The following is a 25,656-nucleotide window of genomic DNA, read 5'->3' on the forward strand; positions in this document are numbered from 1 at the left end:
TGTCCCTGCGCAGCCTTCAGCTGCCCTCATGCCACACCACCCTCAGGTCTATTTATAAGTGCGTCTGCCATGAGCAGGAACCGCAGGCACACACTGCAGAGGGTTGGCACGGCTAGGCAGCGACCCTCTTTAAAAGGGGCGGGGCGATAGCACACAATGCTGTACAGCAGCAATGAGAAATCCAATCCTGTGCCACCTCCATCTGCAGCTGCACACGTGGGCATAGCAATGGGGAACCTATGTGCCACACACTATTCATTCTGTCAAGGTGTCTGCATGCCCCAGTCAGACCGCGGTTTTTTATAAATAGTCACAGGCAGGTACAACTCCGCAATGGGAATTCCGTGTGCACCCACAGCATGGGTGGCTCCCTGGAACCCACCGGCTGTACATAAATGTATCCCATTGCAGTGCCCTGGACAGCAGAGCTAACGTCAGATTAAATACAGGTTGGCTTCGGCCCACACTGCATGCCCCAGTCAGACTGGGGTTCTTTATAAGTAGACACATGCAGTTACAACTCCCAGTGGACCCACAGCATGGGTGGGTGCCAGGAAGCCACCGGCGGTACATAAATATATCCCATTGCATTGCCCATCACAGCTGAGGTAATGTCATGTTAAATGCAGGTGGGCTTCGGCCCACACTGCATGCCCCAGTCAGACTGGGGTTCTTTAGAAGTGGACACATGCAGTTACAACTCCGTGTGGACCGACAGCATGGGTGGCTCCCTGGAACCCACCGGCGGTACATAAATATATCCCATTGCATTGCCCATCACAGCTGAGGTAATGTCATGTTAAATGCAGGTGGGCTTCGGCCCACACTGCATGCCCCAGTCAGACTGGGGTTCTTTAGAAGTGGACACATGCAGTTACAACTCCGTGTGGACCGACAGCATGGGTTGGTGCCAGGAAGCCACCGGCGGTACATAAATATATCCCATTGCATTGCCCAGCACAGCTGAGGTAATGTCATGTTTAATGCAGGTGGGCTTCGGCCCACACTGCATGCCCCAGTCAGACTGGGGTTCTTTAGAAGTGGACACATGCAGTTACAACTCCGTGTGGACCAACAGCATGGGTGGCTCCCTGGAACCCACCGGCGGTACATAAATATATCCCATTGCATTGCCCATCACAGCTGAGGTAATGTCATGTTAAATGCAGGTGGGCTTCGGCCCACACTGCATGCCCCAGTCAGACTGGGGTTCTTTAGAAGTAGACACATGCAGTTACAACTCCGTGTGGACCGACAGCATGGGTGGGTGCCACCGGCGGTACATAAATATATCCCATTGCAGTGCCCAGCACAGCTGATGTAACGTCAGCTTTAATACAGGTGGGCAAAAAATTAATTGGATTACACTGTAGGCGAGGGCCCCAAAAAATTGGTGTATCAACAGTACTAATGTACCTCAGAAAAATTGCCCATGCCCAACCAAGAGGGCAGGTGAAACCCATTAATCGCTTTGGTTAATGTGGCTTAATTTGTAACTAGGCCTGGAGGCAGCCCAATTAAAATAAAAATTGGTTCAGGTGCAAGTTTCAACGCTTTAATGAGCATTGAAATGTATAAAAATTGTTTACAAAAATTATATGACTGAGCCTTGTGGGCCTAAGAAAAATTGCCCGTTCGGCGTGATTACGTGAGGTTTCAGGAGGAGGAGCAGGAGGAGGAGGATGAATATAATACCCAGATTGATGAAGCTAAAAGGTCCCCGTTTTTTATGGTGATAGAGAATGACGCTTCCATCCGCGAGTGCAGCCTACGTATTGTTTAGGTATCGCTGCTGTCCGCTGGTGGAGAAGAAAAGTCTGGGGAAATCCAGGCTTTGTTCATCTTTATGAGTGTTAGCCTGTCGGCACTGTCGGTTGACAGGCGGGTACGCTTATCCGTGATGATTCCCCCAGCCGCACTAAACACCCTCTCTGACAAGACGCTAGCCGCAGGACAAGCAAGCACCTCCAGGGCATACAGCGCGAGTTCAGGCCACGTGTCCAGCTTCGACACCCAGTAGTTGTAGGGGGCAGAGGCGTCACGGAGGATGGTCGTGCGATCGGCTACGTACTCCCTCACCATCCTTTTACAGTGCTCCAGCCGACTCAGCCTTGACAGGGTAGCGGTGACACAGTCTTGCTGGGGAGCCAGAAAGCTGTCAAAGGCCTTAGAAAGTGTTTCTCTGCCTGTGCTGTACATGCTGCCTGATCTCCGCGCCTCCCCTGCTACCTGGCCCTCGGAACTGCGCCTTCTGCCACTAGCGCTGTCGGATGGGAATTTTACCAACAGCTTGTCCGCCAAGGTCCTGTGGTATAGCATCACTCTCGAACCCCTTTCCTTTTCAGGTATGAGAGTGGAAAGGTTCTCCTTATACCGTGGGTCGAGCAGTGTGTACACCCAGTAATCCGTATTGGCCAGAATGCGTGTAACGCGAGGGTCACGAGAATGGAATCCTAACATTAAGTCAGCCATGTGTGCCAGGGTACCTGTACGCAACACATGGCTGTCCTCACTAGGAAGATCACTTTCAGGATCCTCCTCCTCCTCAGGCCATACAAGATGAAAGGATGATAGGCAAGCAGCATGGGTACCCTCAGCAGTGGGCCAAGCTGTCTCTTCCCCCTCCTCCTCATGCTCCTCCACCTCCTTCTCCTCAATGCGCTGAGATATAGACAGGAGGGTGCTCTGACTATCCAGCGACATACTGTCTTCCCCTGCCTCCGTTTCCGTGCGCAAAGCGTCTGCCTTTATGCTTTGCAGGGAACTTCTCAAGAGGCATAGCAGAGGAATGGTGACGCTAATGATTGCAGCATCCCCGCTCACCATCTGGGTAGACTCCTCAAAGTTTCCAAGGACCTGGCAGATGTCTGCCAACCAGGCCCACTCTTCTGTAAAGAATTGAGGAGGTTGACTCCTACTGCGCCGCCCATGTTGGAGTTGGTATTCCACTATAGCTCTACGCTGCTCATAGAGCCTGGCCAACATGTGGAGCGTAGAGTTTCACCGTGTGGGCACGTCGCACAGCAGTCGGTGCACTGGCAGCTTAAAGTGATGTTGCAGGGTGCGCAGGGTGGCAGCGTCCGTGTTGGACTTGCGGAAATGTGCGCAGAGTCGGCGCACCTTTCCGAGCAGGTCTGACAAGCGTGAGTAGCTTTTCAGAAAGCGCTGAACCACCAAATTAAAGACGTGGGCCAGGCATGGCACGTGCGTGAGGCTGCCGAGCTGCAGAGCCGCCACCAGGTTACGGCCGTTATCACACATGACCATGCCCAGTTGGAGGCTCAGTGGCGCAAGCCAGCGGTCGGTCTGCTCTGTCAGACCCTGCAGCAGTTCGTGGGCCGTGTGCCTCTTCTCTCCTAAGCTGAGTAGTTTCAGCACGGCCTGCTGACGCTTGCCCACCGCTGTGCTGCCACGGTGCGCGCGACACTGACTGCTGGCGACGTGCTGCTGCTGACACATCTTGATTGCGAGACAGAGGTTGCATAGGAGGAGGAGGGTGGTTTAGTGGAGGAAGCATACACCGCCGCAGATACCACCACCGAGCTGGGGCCAGCAATTCTGGGGGTGGGTAGGACGTGAGCGGTCCCAGGCTCTGACTCTGTCCCAGCCTCCACTAAATTCACCCAATGTGCCGTCAGGGAGATATAGTGGCCCTGCCCGCCTGTGCTTGTCCACGTGTCCGTTGTTAAGTGGACCTTGGCAGTAACCGCGTTGGTGAGGGCGCGTACAATTTTGCGGGAGACGTGGTCGTGCAGGGCTGGGACGGCACATCGGGAAAAGTAGTGGCGACTGGGAACCGAGTAGCGCGGGGCCGCCTGCTTTCGAAAGCCTCCGTTTCCACAACCCTATACGGCAGCATCTCCAGGCTGATCAATTTGGCTATGTGCACGTTTAACGCTTGAGCGTGCGGGTGCGTGGCGGCGTACTTGCGCTTGCGCTCAAACACTTGCGCTAGCGATGGCTGGACGGTGCGCTGAGAGACATTGGTGGATGGGGCCGAGGACAGCGGAGGTGAGGGTGTGGGTGCAGGCCAGGAGATGGTAGTGCCTTTGTCTTGAGAGGGGGGTTGGATCTCAGTGGCAGGTTGGGGAACAGGGGGAGAGGCAGTGGTGCAAACCGGAGGCGGTGAACGGCCTTCGTCCCACCTTGTGGGGTGCTTGGCCATCATATGTCTGCGCATGCTGGTGGTGGTGGCTCCCTGGCTGATCTTGGCGCGACAAAGGTTGCACAACACTGTTCGTCGGTCGTCTGCACTCTCAGTGAAAAGCTGCCAGACCTTTGAGCACCTCGGCCTCTGCAGGGTGGCATGGCGCGAGGGGGTGCTTTGGGAAACAGTTGGTGAATTATTCGGTCTGGCCTTGCCTCTGCCCCTGACCACCGCACAGGCTCTTCCAACCTGCCCTGCTGCTGCACTTGCCTCCCCCTCTGAAGACCTGTCCTCAGTAGGCTTAGCAAACCAGGTGGGGTCAGTCACCTCATCGTCCAGCTGCTCTTCCTCCGAATCCTCTGTGCGCTCCTCCCTCGGACTTACTCCAATTACTACTACCTGAGTGATAGACAACTGTGTCTCATCGTCATTGTCCTCCTCACCCACTGAAAGCTCTTGAGACAGTTGCCGGAAGTCCCCAGCCTCATCCCCCGGACCCCGGGAACTTTCCAAAGGTTGGGCATCGGTCACGACAAACTCCTCCGGTGGGAGAGGAACCATTGCTGCCCATTCTGGGCAGGGGCCCGAGAACAGTTCCTGGGAGTCTGCCTGCTCCTCAGAATGTGTCATTGTAATGGAGTGAGGAGGCTGGGAGGAAGGAGGAGCAGCAGCCAGAGGATTCAGAGTTGCAGCAGTGGACGGTGCAGAACTCTGGGTGGTCGATAGTTTGCTAGATGCACTTTCTGCCATCCACGACAGGACCTGCTCACGCTGCTCATTTTCTAATAAAGGTCTACCGCGTGGACCCATTAATTGTGAGATGAATGTGGGGACGCCAGAAACGTGCCTCTTTCCTAATCCCGCAGCAGTCGGCTGCGATACACCTGGATCAGGAGCTCGGCCTGTGCCCACACCCTGACTTGGGCCTCCGCGTCCTCGCCCGCGTCCACGTCCTCTAGGCCTACCCCTACCCCTCAGCATGGTGTATTACCAGTAGTGCAGAAACAGAACGCTGTAATTAAATGTGCCACTTATTGGCCTGTGGTTGGAGGCTGACTTCGCTTACGGAACGCACAGCAGAGCCAGGAAAGAATTTTGCACAAGCCCGCTGTAACACTTAGCTGGCTGCGTATTAATTAGGACTACTACCCCCAGCAGAGATGCAGTACAGTCAGGACGGTCACAGGCAGCCCAAATATATTTTTTTGTCCCAAATTTTTTTTGGAAAAGCCCACTGCCTATATAGACAGTATATGTCTTTCACGTTTTTCACTGTCCCTGCCTCAGCACTACTGGCCCTATACTATGTAAAATTACTGCAGACTGTTTCCCTCTGGATAGGATGACAGCAATGATGTAACGGGCAACGCAGAGCCAGGAAAGAATTTTGCGCAAGCCCGCTGTAACACTTAGCTGGCTGCGTATTAATTAGGACTACTACCCCCAGCAGAGACGCAGTACAGTCAGGACGGTGACAGGCAGCCCAAATATATTTTTTTGTCCCAAATTTTTTTGGAAAAGCCCACTGCCTATATAGACAGTATATGTCTTTCACGTTTTTCACTGTCCCTGCCTCAGCACTACTGGCCCTATACTATGTAAAATTACTGCAGACTGTTTCCCTCTGGATAGGATGACAGCAATGATGTAACGGGCAACGCAGAGCCAGGAAAGAATTTTGCGCAAGCCCGCTGTAACACTTAGCTGGCTGCGTATTAATTAGGACTACTACCCCCAGCAGAGACGCAGTACAGTCAGGACGGTGACAGGCAGCCCAAATATATTTTTTTGTCCCAAATTTTTTTGGAAAAGCCCACTGCCTATATAGACAGTATATGTCTTTCACGTTTTTCACTGTCCCTGCCTCAGCACTACTGGCCCTATACTATGTAAAATTACTGCAGACTGTTTCCCTCTGGATAGGATGACAGCAATGATGTAACGGGCAACGCAGAGCCAGGAAAGAATTTTGCGCAAGCCTGCTGTAACACTTAGCTGGCTGCGTATTAATTAGGACTACTACCCCCAGCAGAGATGCAGTACAGTGAGGACGGTCACAGGCAGCCCAAATATATTTTTTTGTCCCAAATTTTTTTGGAAAAGCCCACTGCCTATATAGACAGTATATGTCTTTTACGTTTTTCACTGTCCCTGCCTCAGCACTACTGGCCCTATACTATGTAAAATTACTGCAGACTGAGGACGCAATGCTCTGCACGGCCGATATACAAAAAAAAAAAAATATGCAACACTGCAAAAAGCAGCCTCAACAGTACTGCACACGGTCAGATGTGGCCCTAAGAAGGACCGTTGGGGTTCTTGAAGCCTAAAATAACTCCTAACACTCTCCCTATAGCAGCTCCAGCATCAGCAGCACTTTCCCTGAGCTATGTCAGAATGCATCTGTAGCGAGCCGCGGGCGGGGCCGATTTATATACTCGGGTGACACCTGATCTCGCCAGCCACTCACTGCAGGGGGGTGGTATAGGGCTTGAACTTCGCAGGAGGAAGTTGTAATGCCTTCCCTGTCTTTCTATTGGCCAGAAAAGCGTGCTAACGTCTCAGAGATGAAAGTGAAAGTAACTCGAACATCGCGTGGTGCTCGCCTCGAGTAACGAGCATCTCGAACACCCTAATACTAGAACGAGTATCAAGCTCGGACGAGTACGTTCGCTCATCTCTAGTTATGACCTATTGGGTTAGAAGACATCTTGAAGTCATGCCAGGTAGAAATATACAACACTGTGTAAAGGGTGAGAAGGCACTTCAGAATAGCAGCGTTATGCACCATCTAGAGTGTACATACGCCAGACGGGACTATGTGATGGAGAAGTACTGTTGTAGAAATAAAGTTGCACCGAAGGAGCATTGAGTTCAAGAGTTTTGTGTCATGCTGTTGAGCTCTGAATATATAGTAGGATGAGTGATGCAGGGGGTAGCACAAGTTTGAAGTGTCTTGTCGTAACGAGGTAGATAGAAATATACCCATATTTGTTTGTTAAAGACCGTAAGATTCAAGAACTACTGCTCTATGAAGCAACATGATGTAGATTATGTTTTGTTCAGTAAAAGTTTATTTTTGATTAAAAGTCATGTGTGCTGCCTCCACCTCCGTCTGTCACCGCCGCGCCTATACAACAACATTTCCAATCACAACCAACAGGATTGCGAAGCAGCCCTTGAATATAATATAATGTAATATAAACTATAACACAGGACAATGTAGTGGATAGTATCTACAAAATTAATCAACTTTTTATGACGATTATATCTTTGTGCTAACCTTCAAAATAGCACATGAAAGTGGATGTAAGAAGGTCATTAATGAAATGAAATTGTATTCTCTACGAGGATACTGAAATGCGCTTTTATCCTCCATAGTGGGCCCTATGTGACATGGACAAAAAGTGCTGCTTTCTTGACCTTTGCTGACTTCACTGTTAATAGGTCCAATAGGGACTGCCTAACCCACTGCATACTGAACTGCAACATTGATATATGTCAAGTTTCTTGAGTAAAAGGAATTATGGGATTTCTCTTGAATACACATAATTCGTATGTTCCGGGAATCTATATACAATCTTGAATTAACCCTTGTGTGGTACCAGTTTCAAAGTGCTGGACTGCAATGAACAAGGCTGCGGTCAAATAGACCCCATGGTACCACATGAGAGTTAAAGCGGAATTTCAAACAGTTCACAGTTTAAATCCACATAAAAAGTGAAAAACGTCAGTAATGTCATGTCATTTTCTCCATCCATATAAAGCTGTTTTCAAATTTCTGGTTGCCCTTGGAAGCAAACAGCAGTTAGCTGCACCGTCAGACATCTCAGATTTTCTCGTAGAGCGCTTCTATAATGACAGCAGGAAGAGAAGAGCTACAGTATTGTGAGCTTTGCTTCTCTATTTATATCTGAAGATGATATTGTGTAACACAAAATTAATTTCAGATGAATAATGAAAATATATGCCAAATTCCAACAGTGAAATATATTTTTCACCTTGGACTGGAGACTCAGTTGGTGAAATGTACCATTGTTACTGTGTATCAATTATAAATCAGATCATATAAAACCAAGCAAGAACATATTAAATAGCTCAACACAACTAACGTAACAAGTGATGTCACCAAATTCAACACAAATGCCACATCAAATACCTGGACTCGCTAGAGCTTTGTTGACCGTGACATTTGATTGCATGTTATAAATATGGATAAGTCAAGAGAGAGGTTCAAAAAGTTAAGATAAGGAATCACTGCACAAACAAGGAAAAGAACACAAGGCTCTGGGAGGTACAGTTGGAAGTAGAATTGAGCGAATGTACTCTTCCGAGCTTGATGCTCGTTCGAGTATTAGCGTACTCGATGGTGCTCGCTACTGGAGCAAGCATCACACTGTGTTCGACCCCGCCCCAGTTTTTGGCCCCCCTCCGCTGTGACGTGCCAGTTTTTGCCCCTCCCCGCCGCGACGCAGCGTGCGTCAATGGCAAATTTTTGGGCTGGCAGGGAGAGAGAGAGAGAGAGAGAGAGAGAGAGAGAGAGAGAGAGAACACACGAACCAAAAAAAAAAAAGCTCGGGACCCGGCAGCCCACATACAAAAATGCTCCAGTCTCCCATTGTAGTCAATGGGGTTCGTTACTCGAGTAGAGCTCTCGAATTTTACAAAAAGCTCGACTGGAATAATGAGGACCCGAGCATTTGGGAGCTCGCTCATCTCTAGTTGGAAGCATAGTTCACACGTTCAAAGGTGTTAAAGGTACAGTGGCTACACCCGGACATGGCAGAAAGAGGAAGCTATTACTGGTTGCCACCAGATTCCCGAAGGGCAGGTGGTCACGACTCTTGAGTGACTGCAAGAGACCCGCAGCAAGATTTTCTTGCAGCAGGCAATGAGGTTTCTATTTGTACAATAAGGAGCATACTAAACGCTGAGGGTCTTCATGACTGAACGCCACTATGCTAACTTGCTTGTGCAACTCTCATTGACTTGTATGTGTGTTACAGAAGCAGTCCAGCATAGAGCACTTGGGTATTTTCATCCTCCCAAATACTCTTGGCCACCACATTCAGGGGATAGAGCTGGGGCCTGAATCTATCAAGCTTTTATGGCATACTCTGTGGAACTCTGAAATACCCCTTTAAGCAATACCCATTTAAATCTGGAGACTCAGTCTCAAAGGTCCTCAGAACACCTGCATTGTCTGGCTCTGTGGCATATACATCCTTGACAATCAGCATATCGTAATTCCATCAACCTTCAAAATTTCATTTTACTTTAATATGTGCTAAACTGTATTACATTAGTGATACATACGTTTTAAATAGGAGTGCAATCACATAGTCAGAAGACACAGTTAGCTTCCAGTCACACTCTTTTGAAGGTGGGTAAGGCTCAGGGTATTGAGGAGATAGGATCACCCCAGTTGGTCCCGTTAAATTACCACCACATGGAGCTGAAAACAGAAGAACAGTACTTAACTGACAGTTTTTGTAAATTGAAAACACTGTATGCATAGAAATGTTATACTTCGAGAAGTCAATGCACAAGGATAAAAGACTATGTACGTGCGCAGAATATTATTCTAACATAAATTACATTCATGCATTGCATTATAATAATTATTGAAGTTATTATAATTTTGGCTGACATCGGCATTTCCAAGTTAAAACCAATTCCAAAAATACAATGAAAGTGTCTCTAGGCTGAAAAATAACCTTTCTTGCAATTAGTTTATCAGCTGAAGTGGAGAAAGAACTTGCTTGTGTTTTTTGCAGTAACAGAAGCATTTCATGTCAGGCAGACGGGAAAATCAATGTGGTGGGTCTGATCTACCAGAGTCAATCAGCGTGTTGAACATTCGAGCTATTGATTTTAGAATATTTGCTTACAATCTTATAAGCGAAGTTACATTGAGCCAATAACAGGCAAGACTCACTGCTCCCATCCTCAGACCCCTTAGGTTTAAGAAGACACAATGTTATGCATCTTCACTCTGTTCACATCTACTTAATGAAGCATTTTAATGGCTTAGTTATACAAAGCTGCTTATCCCAAAACCTAGAAAAAAAACACATGATAAAAGGCTTTGACAGCCAAACGTCTACGTGCTGGAACTTGTCAAAGAACCCAAATGTCAATTATTATAGAGAACAAGCAACCATGTCTTACTGAGGCAGAATAGCAGGTATAGACAGCGACACTCACACATACCACAATTCCCAGTATGTAGATGTACGCTCAATGTATAGATCCTGACCACGGATCAATAAGCCAGATATGTCCTTAAACGAGACATGAGCAGCAAGCAGGTGCAATATTCATATCCTCATGTCCAGAGGATGGTCCTTTAATAAAGTCCACATAGAAAACAATGTTTCGGCTGGAGCACCTTGTCTTTTTCAAGTCACATACCACAATACTGACAAACATATAAATAGTCACCTCCCACCAATCACCAATAAACACAATTAAAACCCACCCACACATCATGGCGTACACTATCGCCAAGTGGGCAAAAAAGATCGCTCGATGATATACTGAGTGGAGACCATTCATCCTACAAGGCTGTGCCATTTTGACGTAGTTAGTCACCAATTGCGCATGCGCGAGAGATGGCAACATGCCGCGAGGGTATCTCATCATGCAAATAATCACACCAGTGGCTACATATTGGGCAAATACTGAGGCCACACTAAAAAGAATAACGAGGGAATATCGGAGTATTATGAAGAAATAACACCCCACTCATCAATAGATAGTTTTGTTCCCTCATACAAAGTGTGTATGTTTACTAGGTAACCTTTACTTATGCCCACAATATCTAAATGTATATCATCGCCCAATATTTGACATTTCTCGCGCATGCGCACTTGGCGATAGTGTACGCTATGATGGCGCTTACCATCGGGTAGCAGAGAGGATACCACATGGGTACGTGGCACGCCTGCTATTTGCCTGGATATCCCTGTACACTATCCTATTTGCAGGTGGGCTTTAATTGTGTTTATTGGTGATTGGTGGGAGGTGGCTATTTACATGTTTGTCAGCATTGTGTTATTTGACTTGAAAAAGGCTGGGTGCTCTAGCCGAAACATTGTTTTCTATGTGGACTTGATTAAAGGAGCATCCTCTGGACATGAGGATATGAATATTGCACCTGCTTGCTGCTCATGTCTCGCTATATGTCTTAGGGTTTAGTCACGCGGGCGCATCAGCACCCATACACGGCCGTCGATGCGCCCGTGTGACTGAGCCCTTACTGCAGGAAGAAGACGGCCGTACCTGAAGACGGACGAGTCTCCGCAGCGCTGAAGAAAGAACACATGACCGGCAATGAAGCTGGTCACATGTTCTTTCTTCCAGCGCTGCAGAGAGATGTCCATCCTGAAGTGCGGCCGTCTTCTTCCTGCAGTAACACGGGCGCACATGTAATTGCAGTATTTAATACTCTCACCCTGACGGCGAGAGTAACAAACCGAGAAGTCCTGAACCATATAAGACCTGATATACCACTGGAGGGCAAGATGACCAGACTCAGACTCATGAATTTTGGCCATGTAATGCGAGCAGAGCCGCTAGAAAAATCAATAATACTTGAGCATCTTTGGCAAAAGAAGACCCGGCCGCCAAAGAACATGATAGCTGATACTGTCAGAGCTGATACTGGCATGGATATCACACAACTGAAAGAAGCACTGCCCAAAAAACATGCAGAGAGCTCACCTTTAGGGTCGCCGAGGGTCGTGAACGACTAAATGGCCAACAGCAACAACAGTATTTAATGGTATGAAGTAACTATTAGAGATGAGCGAGCACCAAAATGCTCGGGTGCTCGTTAATCGGGACGAACTTTTCGCGATGCTCGAGGGTTCGTTTCGAGTAACGAACCCCATTGAAGTCAATGGGCGACCCGAGCATTTTTGTATATCGCCGATGCTCGCTAAGGTTTTCATTTGTGAAAATCGGGGCAATTCAAGAAAGTGATGGGAACGACACAGCAACGGATAGGGCAGGCGAGGGGCTACATGTTGGGCTGCATCTCAAGTTCACAGGTCCCACTATTAAACCACAATAGCGGCAAGAGTGCCCCCCCCCCCCGCACTGTCAGCATAAAGATCGTTCTCCTCTGCCATAGCTGTAACAGCTGTGGCAGAGAAGAACGCTGTTTGCCCATTGAATTCAATGGAGCCAGCAATACAGCAGGTTCCACTGAAAGCGATGGGCTGCCGGCGAGCGCGGGATGAATTGTCGGGAAGGGCTTAAATATATAAGCTCTTCCCTGCAATTCATCCAGAAACGTGTTACAATAAAAATATATACCGTATATACCGGCGTATAAGGCGACGGGGCGTATAAGACGACCCCCCAACTGTCACCTTATACGCCGGGAATACAGCGGAGCAAAGAATAAAAATCATTACTCACTTCACCGGGCGTTCTGCGGTGCTCCTGCAGGCTGTCGATCCCTCCTGATCCCCGGCAGAGCATTGCTTTCTGGACGCAGTGGTTGAAATCCCCAGAAATACACGTGCCTTCAGCCAATCACAGCTATTCAATGACATCATTGTCATTGGCTGTGATTGGCTGAAGGCACGTGTGTTTCTGGAGGCAGGGATTTAAAGCCCTTCGTAGAGAAAGCAATGCTCTGCCGGGGACCAGGAGGGAGCGACAGCCTGCAGGAGCACCGCAGAACGCCCGGTGAAGTGAGTAATGATTTTTATTGTAACACATTTCTGGATGAATTGCAGGGAAGGGCTTATATATTTAAGCCCTTCCCGACAATTCATCCCGCGATCGCCGGCAGCCCATTGCTTTCAGTGGAACCTGCTGTATTGCCGGCTCCATTGAATTCAATGGGCAAAGATCGTTTTTCTCTGCCACAGCTGTTACAGCTGTGGCAGAGAAGAATGATTTGTCTTCTATATGTTCTCAATGGGGTCGGCGCTGCTGCCGCCGGCCCCATTGAGCGCATACAGAGAAGAGAACAGAAATCGCAGATCGCACATAGGTGCGATCTGCGATTTCTATGGCCTAAGGCCTTAGTCAGACGGGCGTCTTTTGGCGTGATTTGCGCATGCTCATGCGCCCGGCGATTTTTTAAAACCATTGCTTTGCAATGGTATCGGACACATGAGCGCTTTTAATGCGCTCGTCCGATAAATTATAGAGCAGATTTTCAGGCGATTTTCGGGCACCGGTCACGCGATTTGCGGATGCGCATCCGTCATGCAATCCGCAAATCGCACGAAAAAACGCCCATCTGACTAAGGCTTAAGAAGGACCGTTGGGGTTCTTGAAGCCTAAAATCACTCCTAACGCTCTCCCTATAGCAGCTCCGGCATCAACAACACTTTCCCTGAACTATGTCAGAATGCATCTGTGGCGAGCCGCGGGCGGGCAGATTTTAATACTCGGGTGACACCTAATCTCGCCAGCCACTCACTGCAGGGGGGTGGTATAGGGCTTGAACTTCGCAGGGGGAAGATGTAATGTCTTCCGTGTCTTTCTATTGGCCAGAAAAGCACGCAAATTTCTCAGGTAAGAAAATGAAAGTAACCCGAACACCGTGTGGTACTCGTTACAAGTAACTAGCATCTCGAACACCCTAATACTCGAACGAGTATCAAGCTCGGCGAGTATGCTCGCTCATCTCTAGTAACTATTGATTCAGAAGTATTACTCTTCTGTTATGTGTCAAAGGGCACTTCGGCCCCAAGATGTGGTCCCCCAGGTACAGTTGCAGTCTCTGCACCTAATATAGATTTGCCATTAATAAAAATATATATTTCTATGGGCCATATACACAACCAAATGCTTGAACCATTAGTACAGATGTATTTTTCTTTGGCTTGACTCCTAATGCGATGTGGGATCACGGTGTGCTGTGCCATCAGGGTGGTTTATTTACGCTTTGAATTGCTTTACAATGGGTTGTGTTGTGTTAACATAAGAGAACAATAGCTTTTCAATTGGTTAAGATAACGTTCTATCACAATGAAGCTAAAATTTGCTGCATCTGTACCAAGATTATTTGTAAGAAAGTAGAGTTAAAAAGTTCCCCATAGAAATATTAACTTTTATTGAAATTCAAAGCAGAAAATTGCTTAGCTCTTATGGCATCTTGTCCAATTTTCCTCTCCTCCATGTGAAATAGCCTCATGGGCTGGAGTCTAACTTACCAATACAGATGGGAGGATTGGGGTTCCAATAAAATCTATCCGCTATCTGAACACAGTTGATCTTTGCTTCACCCTTTAAAAGGTATCCTGGGTCACACTGGAATACAATAGAGTCACCAGCATTGCGACTGTCTCCACTTCGGCTTCCATTTTGAGGGATCCCAGGGTCATTACATGAAGTAGCTGTAGTAACTGAGAAAAGCAAACAGAAGTTAGAGCTTCCATCAAGTTACTATTACTATTCCTAACCATGTTGCGTTATCATTTCCGTCCTATATCTGCGTCTTGTAAGACATTTTATCATCCAAGCACAAAAGTTTACACCATTGCCTTTAAAACTGATAAGAAGATGTGCACATCGGCAAAATATGCTAACTGCCCAACCAATGTTATATAAACCACCAGGCCCATGGTTGGAATGCATTAAGCACAATAGCTGTTGCTATTAATGTTGATGCATCAAAAAAACGCACTGCTTCTATGTATTAATGAGATGTGAACTCCAGCGACTACAATACATTAACTACAACAGTAAAGACAATTTGGATTGGCCACTAAATGTTATAAAATGTTCCCTGCAGCAGAGTACATTAACCCAGTAAGAGTTATCTTGGTTGTCATGTCTAACAGACCAGCATCGATGACCCTGCGTGGCAGCTCCGAGTATATTCTGTAAGCAGATAATACATTTCACCTCTATTTGCAGTGGCTTATAACGTGGGCATAGATTCAATTTATTGGAGACAATACTGAACCATAATGTCTACAATGAGATGAGCGAGGGATGGGGGACAATCATCTTCAACTTTCAGCACGCTATCATTTCTGCATTAAAAGGTGCAGGTTCAGCAGGGAGGGGAGCCTGTCAGAGGCTAAACGCCTGATTAGCTTTCTAATCTAATCTGATATTAGAGAAACATTATTTTCTCGCTGTTTCAAGAGGCCTGTGCTTTTTTATAGTCTTCGGGGAGAAGGAGACACTTGATGGCAATAAGTTCATGAATATAATTTGTGTGGAAGGCATACCTTGTGCATGTTAACATCTGGAGAAGGGGGGGCATTGTAAACAAGGGAATAACACATATCACACTGTACCTACATATAGTATAGTATATAAATCACACGTGCATGTATGCTTTTCTATGCCTTACATGTGGTGTTGACCTTTAAAATCTATCTACACTATCTATCTCATACCTATCTCATATCTATCTATCTCATATCTATCTATCTCATATCTATCTATCTCATATCTATCTATCTATCTCGTATTTATCTATGTATCTCATATCTATCAATCAATCTATCTCATACCTATCTATCTCATCTATCTACACTATCTATCTATCTCATACCTATCTCATATCTATCTATCTATCTATCTATCTATCTATCTATCTATCTATCTATCTATCTATCTCATATCTATCTATCTCATATCTATCTATCAATCTATCTCATATCTATCTACCTATCTATCTATCTCATCTATCTCATCTATCTATCTCATCTATCTCATATCTATCTATCTCATATCTATCTATCGATCTATCTCATATCTACCTATCTATCTATCTCATCTATCTATCTATCTCATCTATCTATCTATCTCATCTATCTATCTATCTCATCTATCTTATATCTATCTATCTATCTATCTATCTATCTATCTATCTCATATATCTCATCTATCTATCTACTCATCTATCTATCTATCTATCTATCTTATATCTATCTATCTCATATCTATCTTTCCTCATATTTAATACATAGGTACATTTGAGAAACAATCATTTTGCCCATTCTTCTGCCCCAGATGTGGTTTGAGACTTGTCTTGCTTTCCACAATTGGACTATTGAATTGCAAGCGATGATCAGCTACATGTAAAAATTTTTCTTTGGATTAGAAAGTTATCTCCCCCCCCCATGATCTTCTCATAATCGAAGGCTCAAAGTCTATCTTCAGCTAGTATGTGCTCAGTTCATTAATTTGATAATATTTTGAAGTATTAAAGCAGATGATTGTGAATGTACCAGCAGGTCTAGACTACATTCAAATTTTCCAACATCTAATAAAATCTCTTTGTTGACCTTATTGGTCTACTGGTGCAGACAAAGGCGATCTAAGAAAAGAGCAATGTCCTGCTGACCATATATGTTGGAGAGCCATCATCCAAAATGATTGGTTTCACTGTGTTACTAAACATCAGCATTAATTCATGAGCAACCAAGAAATGACTCAAATGAAGCTCAATATTAGGCAGATCTATAAACAAGTCTAGTTTGAATATATCTAATACTAGTTTTCCCAACCAAGTAATAGTAAGATCTTACCTGAGAAATGGATAGAAAATCCTTGTTTGCTAGTGAAGAAGTCGGTATTGAACTGTAAAGTAACAGAATTAAAAGTGCTGTGTACATCAGGAGGAAAGGTGGAACCACTCAGCTCCTTCATAAGTATGCCGCTCTCCATAGATCCGTCCCATATCTTCAGAACATCATGGACATCTTCAGTGTGGAAAACAGTGAAGTGTAATCTAAGATAGAAACATAAAGATTTACGTTATTTAACGATAAGCAAATTTTTGAAAGGTTTGCTTTGGCAGGTTCGCCAAACCCTTGCAAAAATATCAGTTCGTTCCAAATTAGTTTGAACTGAAGCGGAAGTTCACTGTTACATACTATGTTACTACGTTACCAGGACCTGAGTGCAACTGCTGTTACAGCCTGCATTGGTAGCCCTTGAGGCCATCTACCTTTACAAGGGACGACTGTCAGGCACATAACCATCCCATTGACTATTGCTCCTGTGCTTTACACATGAGTGATCCTTCTGCAAATGAAGGAAGAGACGGGTGCCCACCTCCATTCACAGTAAACAGGTAGTCCTTCACAGATGACCAGCTAACTATTTACACAGGCTGACAGTCCCTTTGTTTTTGATTCTAGTAAAACCAAGAGACTCCGACAGGTGAGCGATTTGTCGCTCAGTCCCCTGTTGTTGGCTACTTGTAAATGGGACGACTATCACCCAAATTCTCTGTGTTCACTGATAATTCAGGTCATAATCGCCCCATATACAGGTAGTTTTAAGATGCCAATGTGAGTGAGATGAGACTATATCACAGCCTTTTATAGTACTAATTGCCTTTTTCTTTTTTGTCACATATTCACCACACAGGCTTTCAATAGATCCATATCTAAATTATTCTCTTACGAGCTAAAATTGAATGAGATTTTTTTCAATCTTGGCATAATTTTTTTTATCTTACGTGTAACACCAATGCTTTGCAAAATGGGGCAATGATTTCATGCACAAAAGACAGGCCTTTATATAAAGGGCTTCCTAACGCCACATGAGAAATTAAAAAGCCATTGTGGTTGTGTGTTATTACACTCTGTCAAATCTCTGCCAGCTTTGTCATTGATTAGCATACATTGTACCCAGACAGCCATTTGCATTTATATAGCACTTTTATCCAAAATTGCATGCAACTGTTCTGTACAATCTCAGACGGAGCAAAGGGGATTTCAGAGATCAGCTTTAGTACAGGCAGTGAAATGAAACCCGCAGATTCAAACAGACAGTCTGCTAACTACCTGCCCCCAGCCTGTCCCTTCCACCCTGGGTGACAGTGACATTCAGCCATGAGGGACTCTCTGACCGAGTCTGTCCTCTGTGATGATGCATGACGGTGACAGAGTGAGAAGGGTCCCTGCAATGAACATGTGGCTTGTGTCTATAGTGACACTGATAGGCTGGGAGGCCTTTTCATTGCATTCTGTCTGTACTACAGATACGACTGGTCCATGAGAAGAGCGTACATCTGCGCTACAGATCCTCTTCTTCTAGTTGATAAACATAGTAATGTTACTTAACACGAGAGCAAATGGAGTTTAGGTTATATGCAAGAAATAAGCTTCTGCTCACACTATGTTAGAGCCCTACGGTTTGCTTAATGTATATGCCAAGAAAAGCTACATTAAAGGGTTTTCCAACCCCATGACATGCTTTAACAAACAGCTAATAATAGTATAACAAAAGAAGTAGTAATCCCGTTAGCCATCTCTTTCTGCTCCATTGCCAACGCCTGCCTGGTCCCCCATCAGTCTCAAACAATGTTGTGCTGTCTTTCCAATCGCTGACTATAGCAGTCACATATCAAGACGATATTAAACATGTAGAAGTGTGGGACTGGAAACCTCCACTTTTGTCGTGCACTCCATTCACCCATCTGTCCCAGATGTTTGCACTTTAGGCAAACAGGGACATTGCTTTCCTTCAATCAATTTAAAGGCTTTTTGCAGGACTTTGACTTGGCTATTCCCAAACTAACTCTACTTTAACCATAGTTTTGGAGAATGACTTGTGTACTTTGGGTCAATGTCTTGCTGAGTGACCTTGCTGAGATTCAGGTTACGGACAGATGTCCTGACATTTTCCTTTAGAATTTCTTACATAATTTAGAATTCATTGTTCTATTAATGATGGAAAGCCGTCCTGGCACAGATGCAGCAAACAGGTCCAAACCATGATCCTACCATCACTGTGCTTCAGAAATGGTATGAGGTGTTTATGCTGTAATGCAGTGTTTTTCTTACTCCAAACATAATACTTCTCATTTAAGTCAAATTGGTTTATTTTGGTCTCATCCATCCACAAAACATTGTTTTAATGGCATTCTTTAGCAAACAGACAGGCAGCAATGTTCTTTTTGGAAAACAGCAGCCTTCTCCTCACAATCCTGCCATGCACACCATTGTTGTCAAGTGTCCTTCTGATGGACTCATGAACATTAAAATTAGCTAATGTTGGAAAGGCCTTTAGTTGCTTAGAGGTCACCTTGGGTTCCCTCGTGACCTTGCAGGCTATTTTATGCCTTGCTCTTATAATATTTGTTGGTTGACCACTCCTAGGGAAAATAATAATGGTCTTGAATTTCTTCCATTGTACACAATCTGTCCGACTGTGGACTGGTGGAGTCCAAGCTCTTTGAAGATGGTTTCATAATGTTTTCAAGCCAGATTAGTATCAACAACTCTTCTGAGTTCCTCACAAATCACCTTTGCTTGGGACATGAAACACATCCATAAACATGTTGTGAAATTCAGACTCTGATAGATCCATGTTCTTTAAATAAAATAGGTCACTCACTCAGGCCTGATTGTCATCCCATTAAATGAAAACACCTGACTCTAATTTCACCTTCAAATTGTCTGCTCATCCTAAAAGTTCACATACTTTTGCCACTCTCAGACATGTGATATTGGATCATTTTACTCAAATAAATGACCAAGTCTAATATTTTTTTTATCATTTGTTTGATTTGCCTTTCTTTATCTACTTTTAGGACTTTGGGAAAATCTGATATAGTTTTAGGTCAAATATAAGCAGAAATATGGAACATTCTGAAGGGTTTACAAACTACTTCCAAGCACCGCTGTATGTTCATTGTATTCAATATAGGAGAAAGATCAATCAGTTTTCTTTTAAATTATCCCATGGCAATGAGTGCCAATATACACATTTAATACTTTTTTTTGTTTAGTAATGGCCATCATTCATGGAAATAAATTTACTTCCAGATTCATATGTACAGGGTTATTACAAATGACCTCCCCTATTAGAAACACTCATAAACCATGTTTAATTTGATATCAATGGAAATAGAAACTCAAAAGTTGTATTGCACAACATCAAAAATGTTTTCCGCATCAGAGGTACTCAATGTAAGCCCCCTTTGTCACTCCACACACATTGAGCCTGTAGTCAAGTTCCCGCCATACACGCTGTATATCATAATTGATGGATGCAATGGCTTCTGTGCTGCATACCCGTAGGTCATGCATGGTGGGTGGTAAGGGTGGCAAGTAGACTCTATCTTTAGTATTCCCCTATTGGAAAAAAATCACAAAGCGTAAGGCCAGTGGAACGTGGAGGCCAAGGAAGAACTTCACTATTGTCACGAGCGGCACTGTCAATCCATCTGTTTGGTAGTCACCTATTAAGCACACTTCTTAAGTCATTGTGCAAATGGTGGTGTGCCCCATCCTGTTGGAAGATGGATTTCCTGTTCCAGCTGTGGCAGAAACCATAACTGTAGCGTGTTTAGGTCCAAAATGTCCCTCATTGTTTCCCCATGATTGTTTCCTCATGGGAAAAGAAGGGGCCGTACACTTTCCTACAGGTTATAGTGCAAAACACATTCACTTTATGGGAGTCACACATAGGCATGTTGTCTTTCCCTCCCCCAGATTCTGACAGTATGTTTAGTAACTGTGCCCAAAAGGTAGCTTCATCATTTAGGCTGGGTCCCCACAGGGCGGAATCCCGCCGGAAATCTCGCGGTTTGGCCGCAGCGAAAAACCGTGAGAAAGTGCTGCCGGGAAAGCGCTGCTTCAAAATCCATAAAAGGATCGCTGTGGGATGTCCAGTAATCAGCTAGTTCTGGCATTTCCGAGCACTTCATGTGAAGATTGCACAGACACTCTCCACTGTTTCCAAGCTTACTGGTGGACGGCCACAAGTTTTTGCTAATGGATGGAAGCTTTTCCCTCAAAATTGGAGTACTGCTTATGAATGGTGTGTCCACTGGGCGGATCTTCTCCAAACTTTGTTCGAAAAGGACATTGCACACAAATAACAGACTGGTAGATGTAAAAATCAAAGTCACAAAATGCTCTATTGTATTTGTTGGCAGCCATTTTATCTCATGTTCCTCTACAGACAACTATGGCAGAATAAATATTTTTGGCTCTCATTTAGCAAAACTGCCTAATAATAAGGCCTGTGTCACATGTGCATAAGCACATTTACATGCATTTGTGCAATATGTGTTTCAATTTTGCACGCCTACATGCATGTTTTACTGTGGTTTTTGTATGCGCATAAGAACACACAACCATACTCCAATTCATTGAAATTGGCAATTAGTTTAATTAATTCAATAAGTGCTCTTTCCTCGTGCAAACATGGAAAATAAAACATGCTGCGTATTTTTTTGCGTAAACAAAATGCACGTGCAAAATATGCTTATGTGAACTATTCCATTGAAATCAATAGGTTCTTTCCACTGCGCATTGCGCTCGCAAGTTTATGTGCATAATACTCTGTGCAATTACATTTGTGTGAATCTGGCCTAAGACCATCCTTGTTGCCCATAGCAACCAATCACAGGGCAGCTTTCATTTTACCTCTGCAACGTCAAAATTGAAAGCTGTATTGTGATTAGTTGCTATGGGCGAAAGGATGTCTTACTGTTAGATAGTTTAGCTAAATGGAAACTTTTGAGTTTTATTTCCATTGATATCAAATTCCATTGATATTAACTCACAATCACACAAACAAATACTATTTATATTATAAGACGCAGTGACTCCCCCCCCCCCCCCCCCCCCCCCGCTTTGGCAAGACGAAAAGGTGAACAACCACTTGCGTTTTTTTAACGCTGTGTTTTTTTTTAAAGCGATTGTCAATGGGACTTTCTAATGTTAAAAACGCATAGCACAAAAATCGCAAACTTGCAAAGCATTTTTAACACTAGAAAGTCCAATTGACAATTGCGTTAAAAAAATGCAGCGATTTCGCAGCGTTAAAAAACGCTCATAAAGCAAAAAATACGGTAAATATTTTTCATTTAACAAAATCTATAAAATGCAAGAAAAATGTCTACAAAGGTGTCCAGAGTGTCTAAAGTGTAAATTTTAGGCCATGCTATGTTTTTTTCTTCACCTCCCATATTAAACAATGCATAAGTGATAACCTTTAGAACACAAATGCTACATATAAATAAAGAGCAGATATTGTTCCAGGAAAATTGTCAAGCCTAATCCTTGATTCCCATATAACTAATACGCTGCCAGCAACTGGAACAAAGCTCTGCTAGGATTATAGAGCCAAATTTCATATCAGAGTTTAATCCGCATTTAGGCTAGGGCTAGACAGCGATATTGGTCATGTGACCAAAAAATACATGTGAGTTGTCTATGACGTTGTATGACTACGTAGCGTTACTCGCCGTCACATATAACTTACATTGTTGTCTATGGTAAGAAAGTCACATTTGACTTGCAACCAGCAAACAAAATAGCAACAGATTTGGCATGTCACAATGCACCACGTAGACAATCATTAGATGTGATGTTGCAACACAACATTGTAATCTTCATGTGCCATGTAGCTGTAGCCTTATTTATCTAATTCAGACAATTATGATAATTACCACATATAAATGAGTAAGAGGATCAGTGGTCAATGACAACAAATATTGATGATAATTACATTAATAACTCATATGAGCAACTCAACATCCATGGAAGGTTATCATGTGGTGTTTGAGGTCGATAGACCAACACTAGAAATCAGCAGTAACGTATTAGATCTCCTTTTCCCCCCTAGAACTGTTATGTCATTCTTTATGTAATGTAAGCCAGACAGAAAAGTGTTGCCATCAATAGCAGAAAACAAGGTGTGAAGGAGAGAAATTCAGATTGTGTTTTCGCCAGACCATAACACTGTGTGAAATGAACCAGTGACAGAGAACAGAGGGTGATAGATTATACACAGGTAACCAGCGCACATACTCTCTGAACTCCGAGTGGAACAATTCATTTACAGGTTCCCATGGAAGAATCTTCTGGGAGATTTAAGAATAAACATATTTCAATCATTGGCTGTTTTGATAGATTGCTCTGTATTTTCATAGAAAAATGCAGTAAATCTTCTAGCTTCATAGAAAAGAGAACTGACAGGAAATCTTAAGCACTTCTGCAGCCAGACCAGCTTCATGCTTACGTACACAGTCACAGTTGTAAGAAAGGACTTTTTGTGGTGAGTCCCAATGCTCAGGAAAGTCAGACTTTACAGTGCATTTACATACAGTACATGTAGCAGGACAGGATGTATCCATGCCTTTCATGGGTACTTGTTTAGTTTGGACAACCATTTGTTCTCATACAGGTTACCCTCTTAGAATCTGAAAAGTTGGTCTCAATGATGGGAACCTTCACAACCAGCCAAAAATTACAGGGAATCAATGTAGTAAGCATCTCTACAAGCAGAGCAATGCTTAATAGGGTACCCAATAACATTGAAATGATCCTTTGTGTTCACTGTTTTAATGAGAATTCATCCTCCATTAATGAGAGGAGGCTTCTTGCCTTTAATCAATCGATGGAGTTTTCTAATTAGCTAGATAATAAGGGGTCGACAAATCATTCCTTCGAATGGTGCATTTCAACTTTGGCTATCATTTGTTAAAGTGAAGGCTTATTTTTGGGTGACTTATATTTGTATATAAGTTTATTAGAAATGTTCCTCTATTTTTGTGATAGGTAAGAGCAGCTCTTGGGAGCGTGAATCTTTACACATTAGTCTCCATCTGTAAATTTAAGGTACCATTTATGGCTTATAGGAACATGTATTATGGCATATACAGGATATGTTGGCAAGTATTACAAAATGTTGCAGTCCGTCAACTGCAATCAGGAAATGGAGATGGGATGATGTCACAATGTCAGCCTTGGTCTATGTGACTGCACCTTCAGCACATTCGGTGCTGGGTGCCAATGACTCCCTTCTTCCTGTCACTGCAGAAGGCCACTGGGGTGTCATCTGTTGGAAATCCCTCAGTGGATTCAGTGTTTAATGTGACCCTTCTCACTACCCTGCTATAACATCTTGGTATATGGACTGACTGGCCAACAAGGAGCTGTTTTTCTAGCTGACCAATTAGCTATAATGAAAGTTTACTTATACCAGGCCCACTCCTACAGGGTGACAGTTATTGTCCTGCGTAAGATGTTTGGTGAGGCAAGGGATTCCTGTCAGCTAAGTACCTGTGACTATTTATTCTGTGTGTGGCTTATTCACTTCTACCAAATCAAACTACTAATGACCACTTGTCTGTGAGTATGTATGTGTGTGACTCTTATGCTCTACCCCCTGGTGATGTCATCGCTCCACCCCCTGGTGACATCATTGATGGTCCTACAACATATATAAAACACAGTCTGACCGACAGAAGAACAACACAGTTAGAGCTCTTGAAAAGGACAAAAATCTGTGGTGATGTCACTGCTGTGAGAGAAACCAAACTGTATTTGTCTTGTGTGGTAATCAAGCTGCTGTGTGTGTGATGTGTGGGGATCATAATGCATGTACCGTGTAGTAGAGCTGTGTGGCACATTGCGCCACCAGAAACACTGGTACTATAATGTCCTATACAACTCAGCAGTCCTGACAGAACACACTGTCCTACCACCACCACAGAGATCCGGTGGGCTGAAGGACCTGTGATGATATCACTGCTGTGGGAAGAGCCAAGTTGTGTTTGTCTTGTGTGGTAATCAAGCTGCTGTGTGTGTGATGTGCCACTAGAAACACTGGTACTATAATTTCCTAATAATTACTAGTACCATGTTACGTATATACATTGCTCTTTCCTTCTGCATTAAAAAATCTCCATTATCCCCTACCTAGGAACAAGCTAGGCTACCTAGGTTCCTGACATGTGCCTGCACTTATTGCAGCAATTACCCTGCTTCTAAGCAGGGTCTGCCACATCATAATTGAATAGGGATAGCGTGCCAATTCCGAATTTCTGTTATATATCCTGCATTTTGGTGATAAAATATATTGGACCATAGCAGACATTAATTACATCTTGGTCTGATGTGTTGGTGATGTTCGTGAAGGGCACTTTACTTGTGCCCTGCGCTAACGTAACACAAAATTTTCCACCTGGCCTCCATTGACAGAGGGTAAATGCAAAAGAGATCTATTGCAAATATCTGAAGACATACCCAAGTCAGTTTACTTTTCTCCTTTTCTTTTTGTCTATTCTATGCTTGTAAGTAATACATATGTCGACATATATGGACATTTTCAGAAGCTGGGCTTATGGCAATCAACTTATTGCCCTACTACTTTCATTTGGGAGAAGGGTTGTCATTGTAGGACAAGCTATTTAAGATGTGAGAAAATATAACAATAACATAACAGTTGGTAGTTAACAAGTAGTGTTATGGGGATGTTGCTAAAATGATTAGTTCAAACCAGAATGGACTATATTCCATTGTATGTAATAGATTGAGGACTTGCCTTGAGTTATGTGAGAAATCACATATACAGCATCTCTAAAGTCAAAAATATCAGACTTCTGTCTGGTTGCCAACTTGTAGTTCACATCATAACAACCATTGGAACAAATATACTACTAAAAATTCCCTATGGCCTCATGTCCACGGGCGGGTCGGATTCCGCTCCGTGGGAGCCCGCAGCGGGTTCTGACCTAGCCTGCGGCCAAGGACACTTTTTTACCTGTGCGG

The 25,656-nt window shown here is 44.2% G+C and overlaps 1 protein-coding gene across 1 annotated transcript in view; it reads right to left on the reverse strand.

Moving 5' to 3' along the window:
• Positions 1–25,656, reverse strand: part of CSMD2 (CUB and Sushi multiple domains 2) — a 948,969-nt gene that overhangs the window by 164,793 nt on the left and 758,520 nt on the right. The window contains exons 26-28 of the mRNA XM_066586981.1: positions 16,663–16,865; positions 14,329–14,520; positions 9,464–9,602 (exon numbers count right to left, since the gene is read on the reverse strand). Coding sequence (XP_066443078.1) covers positions 9,464–9,602; positions 14,329–14,520; positions 16,663–16,865 — 534 coding nt within the window. The remainder of the gene's footprint in view (positions 1–9,463; positions 9,603–14,328; positions 14,521–16,662; positions 16,866–25,656) is intronic.

This window comes from Eleutherodactylus coqui, chromosome 1 (assembly GCF_035609145.1).
Source record: "Eleutherodactylus coqui strain aEleCoq1 chromosome 1, aEleCoq1.hap1, whole genome shotgun sequence".
Classification (NCBI taxonomy): domain Eukaryota; kingdom Metazoa; phylum Chordata; class Amphibia; order Anura; family Eleutherodactylidae; genus Eleutherodactylus; species Eleutherodactylus coqui.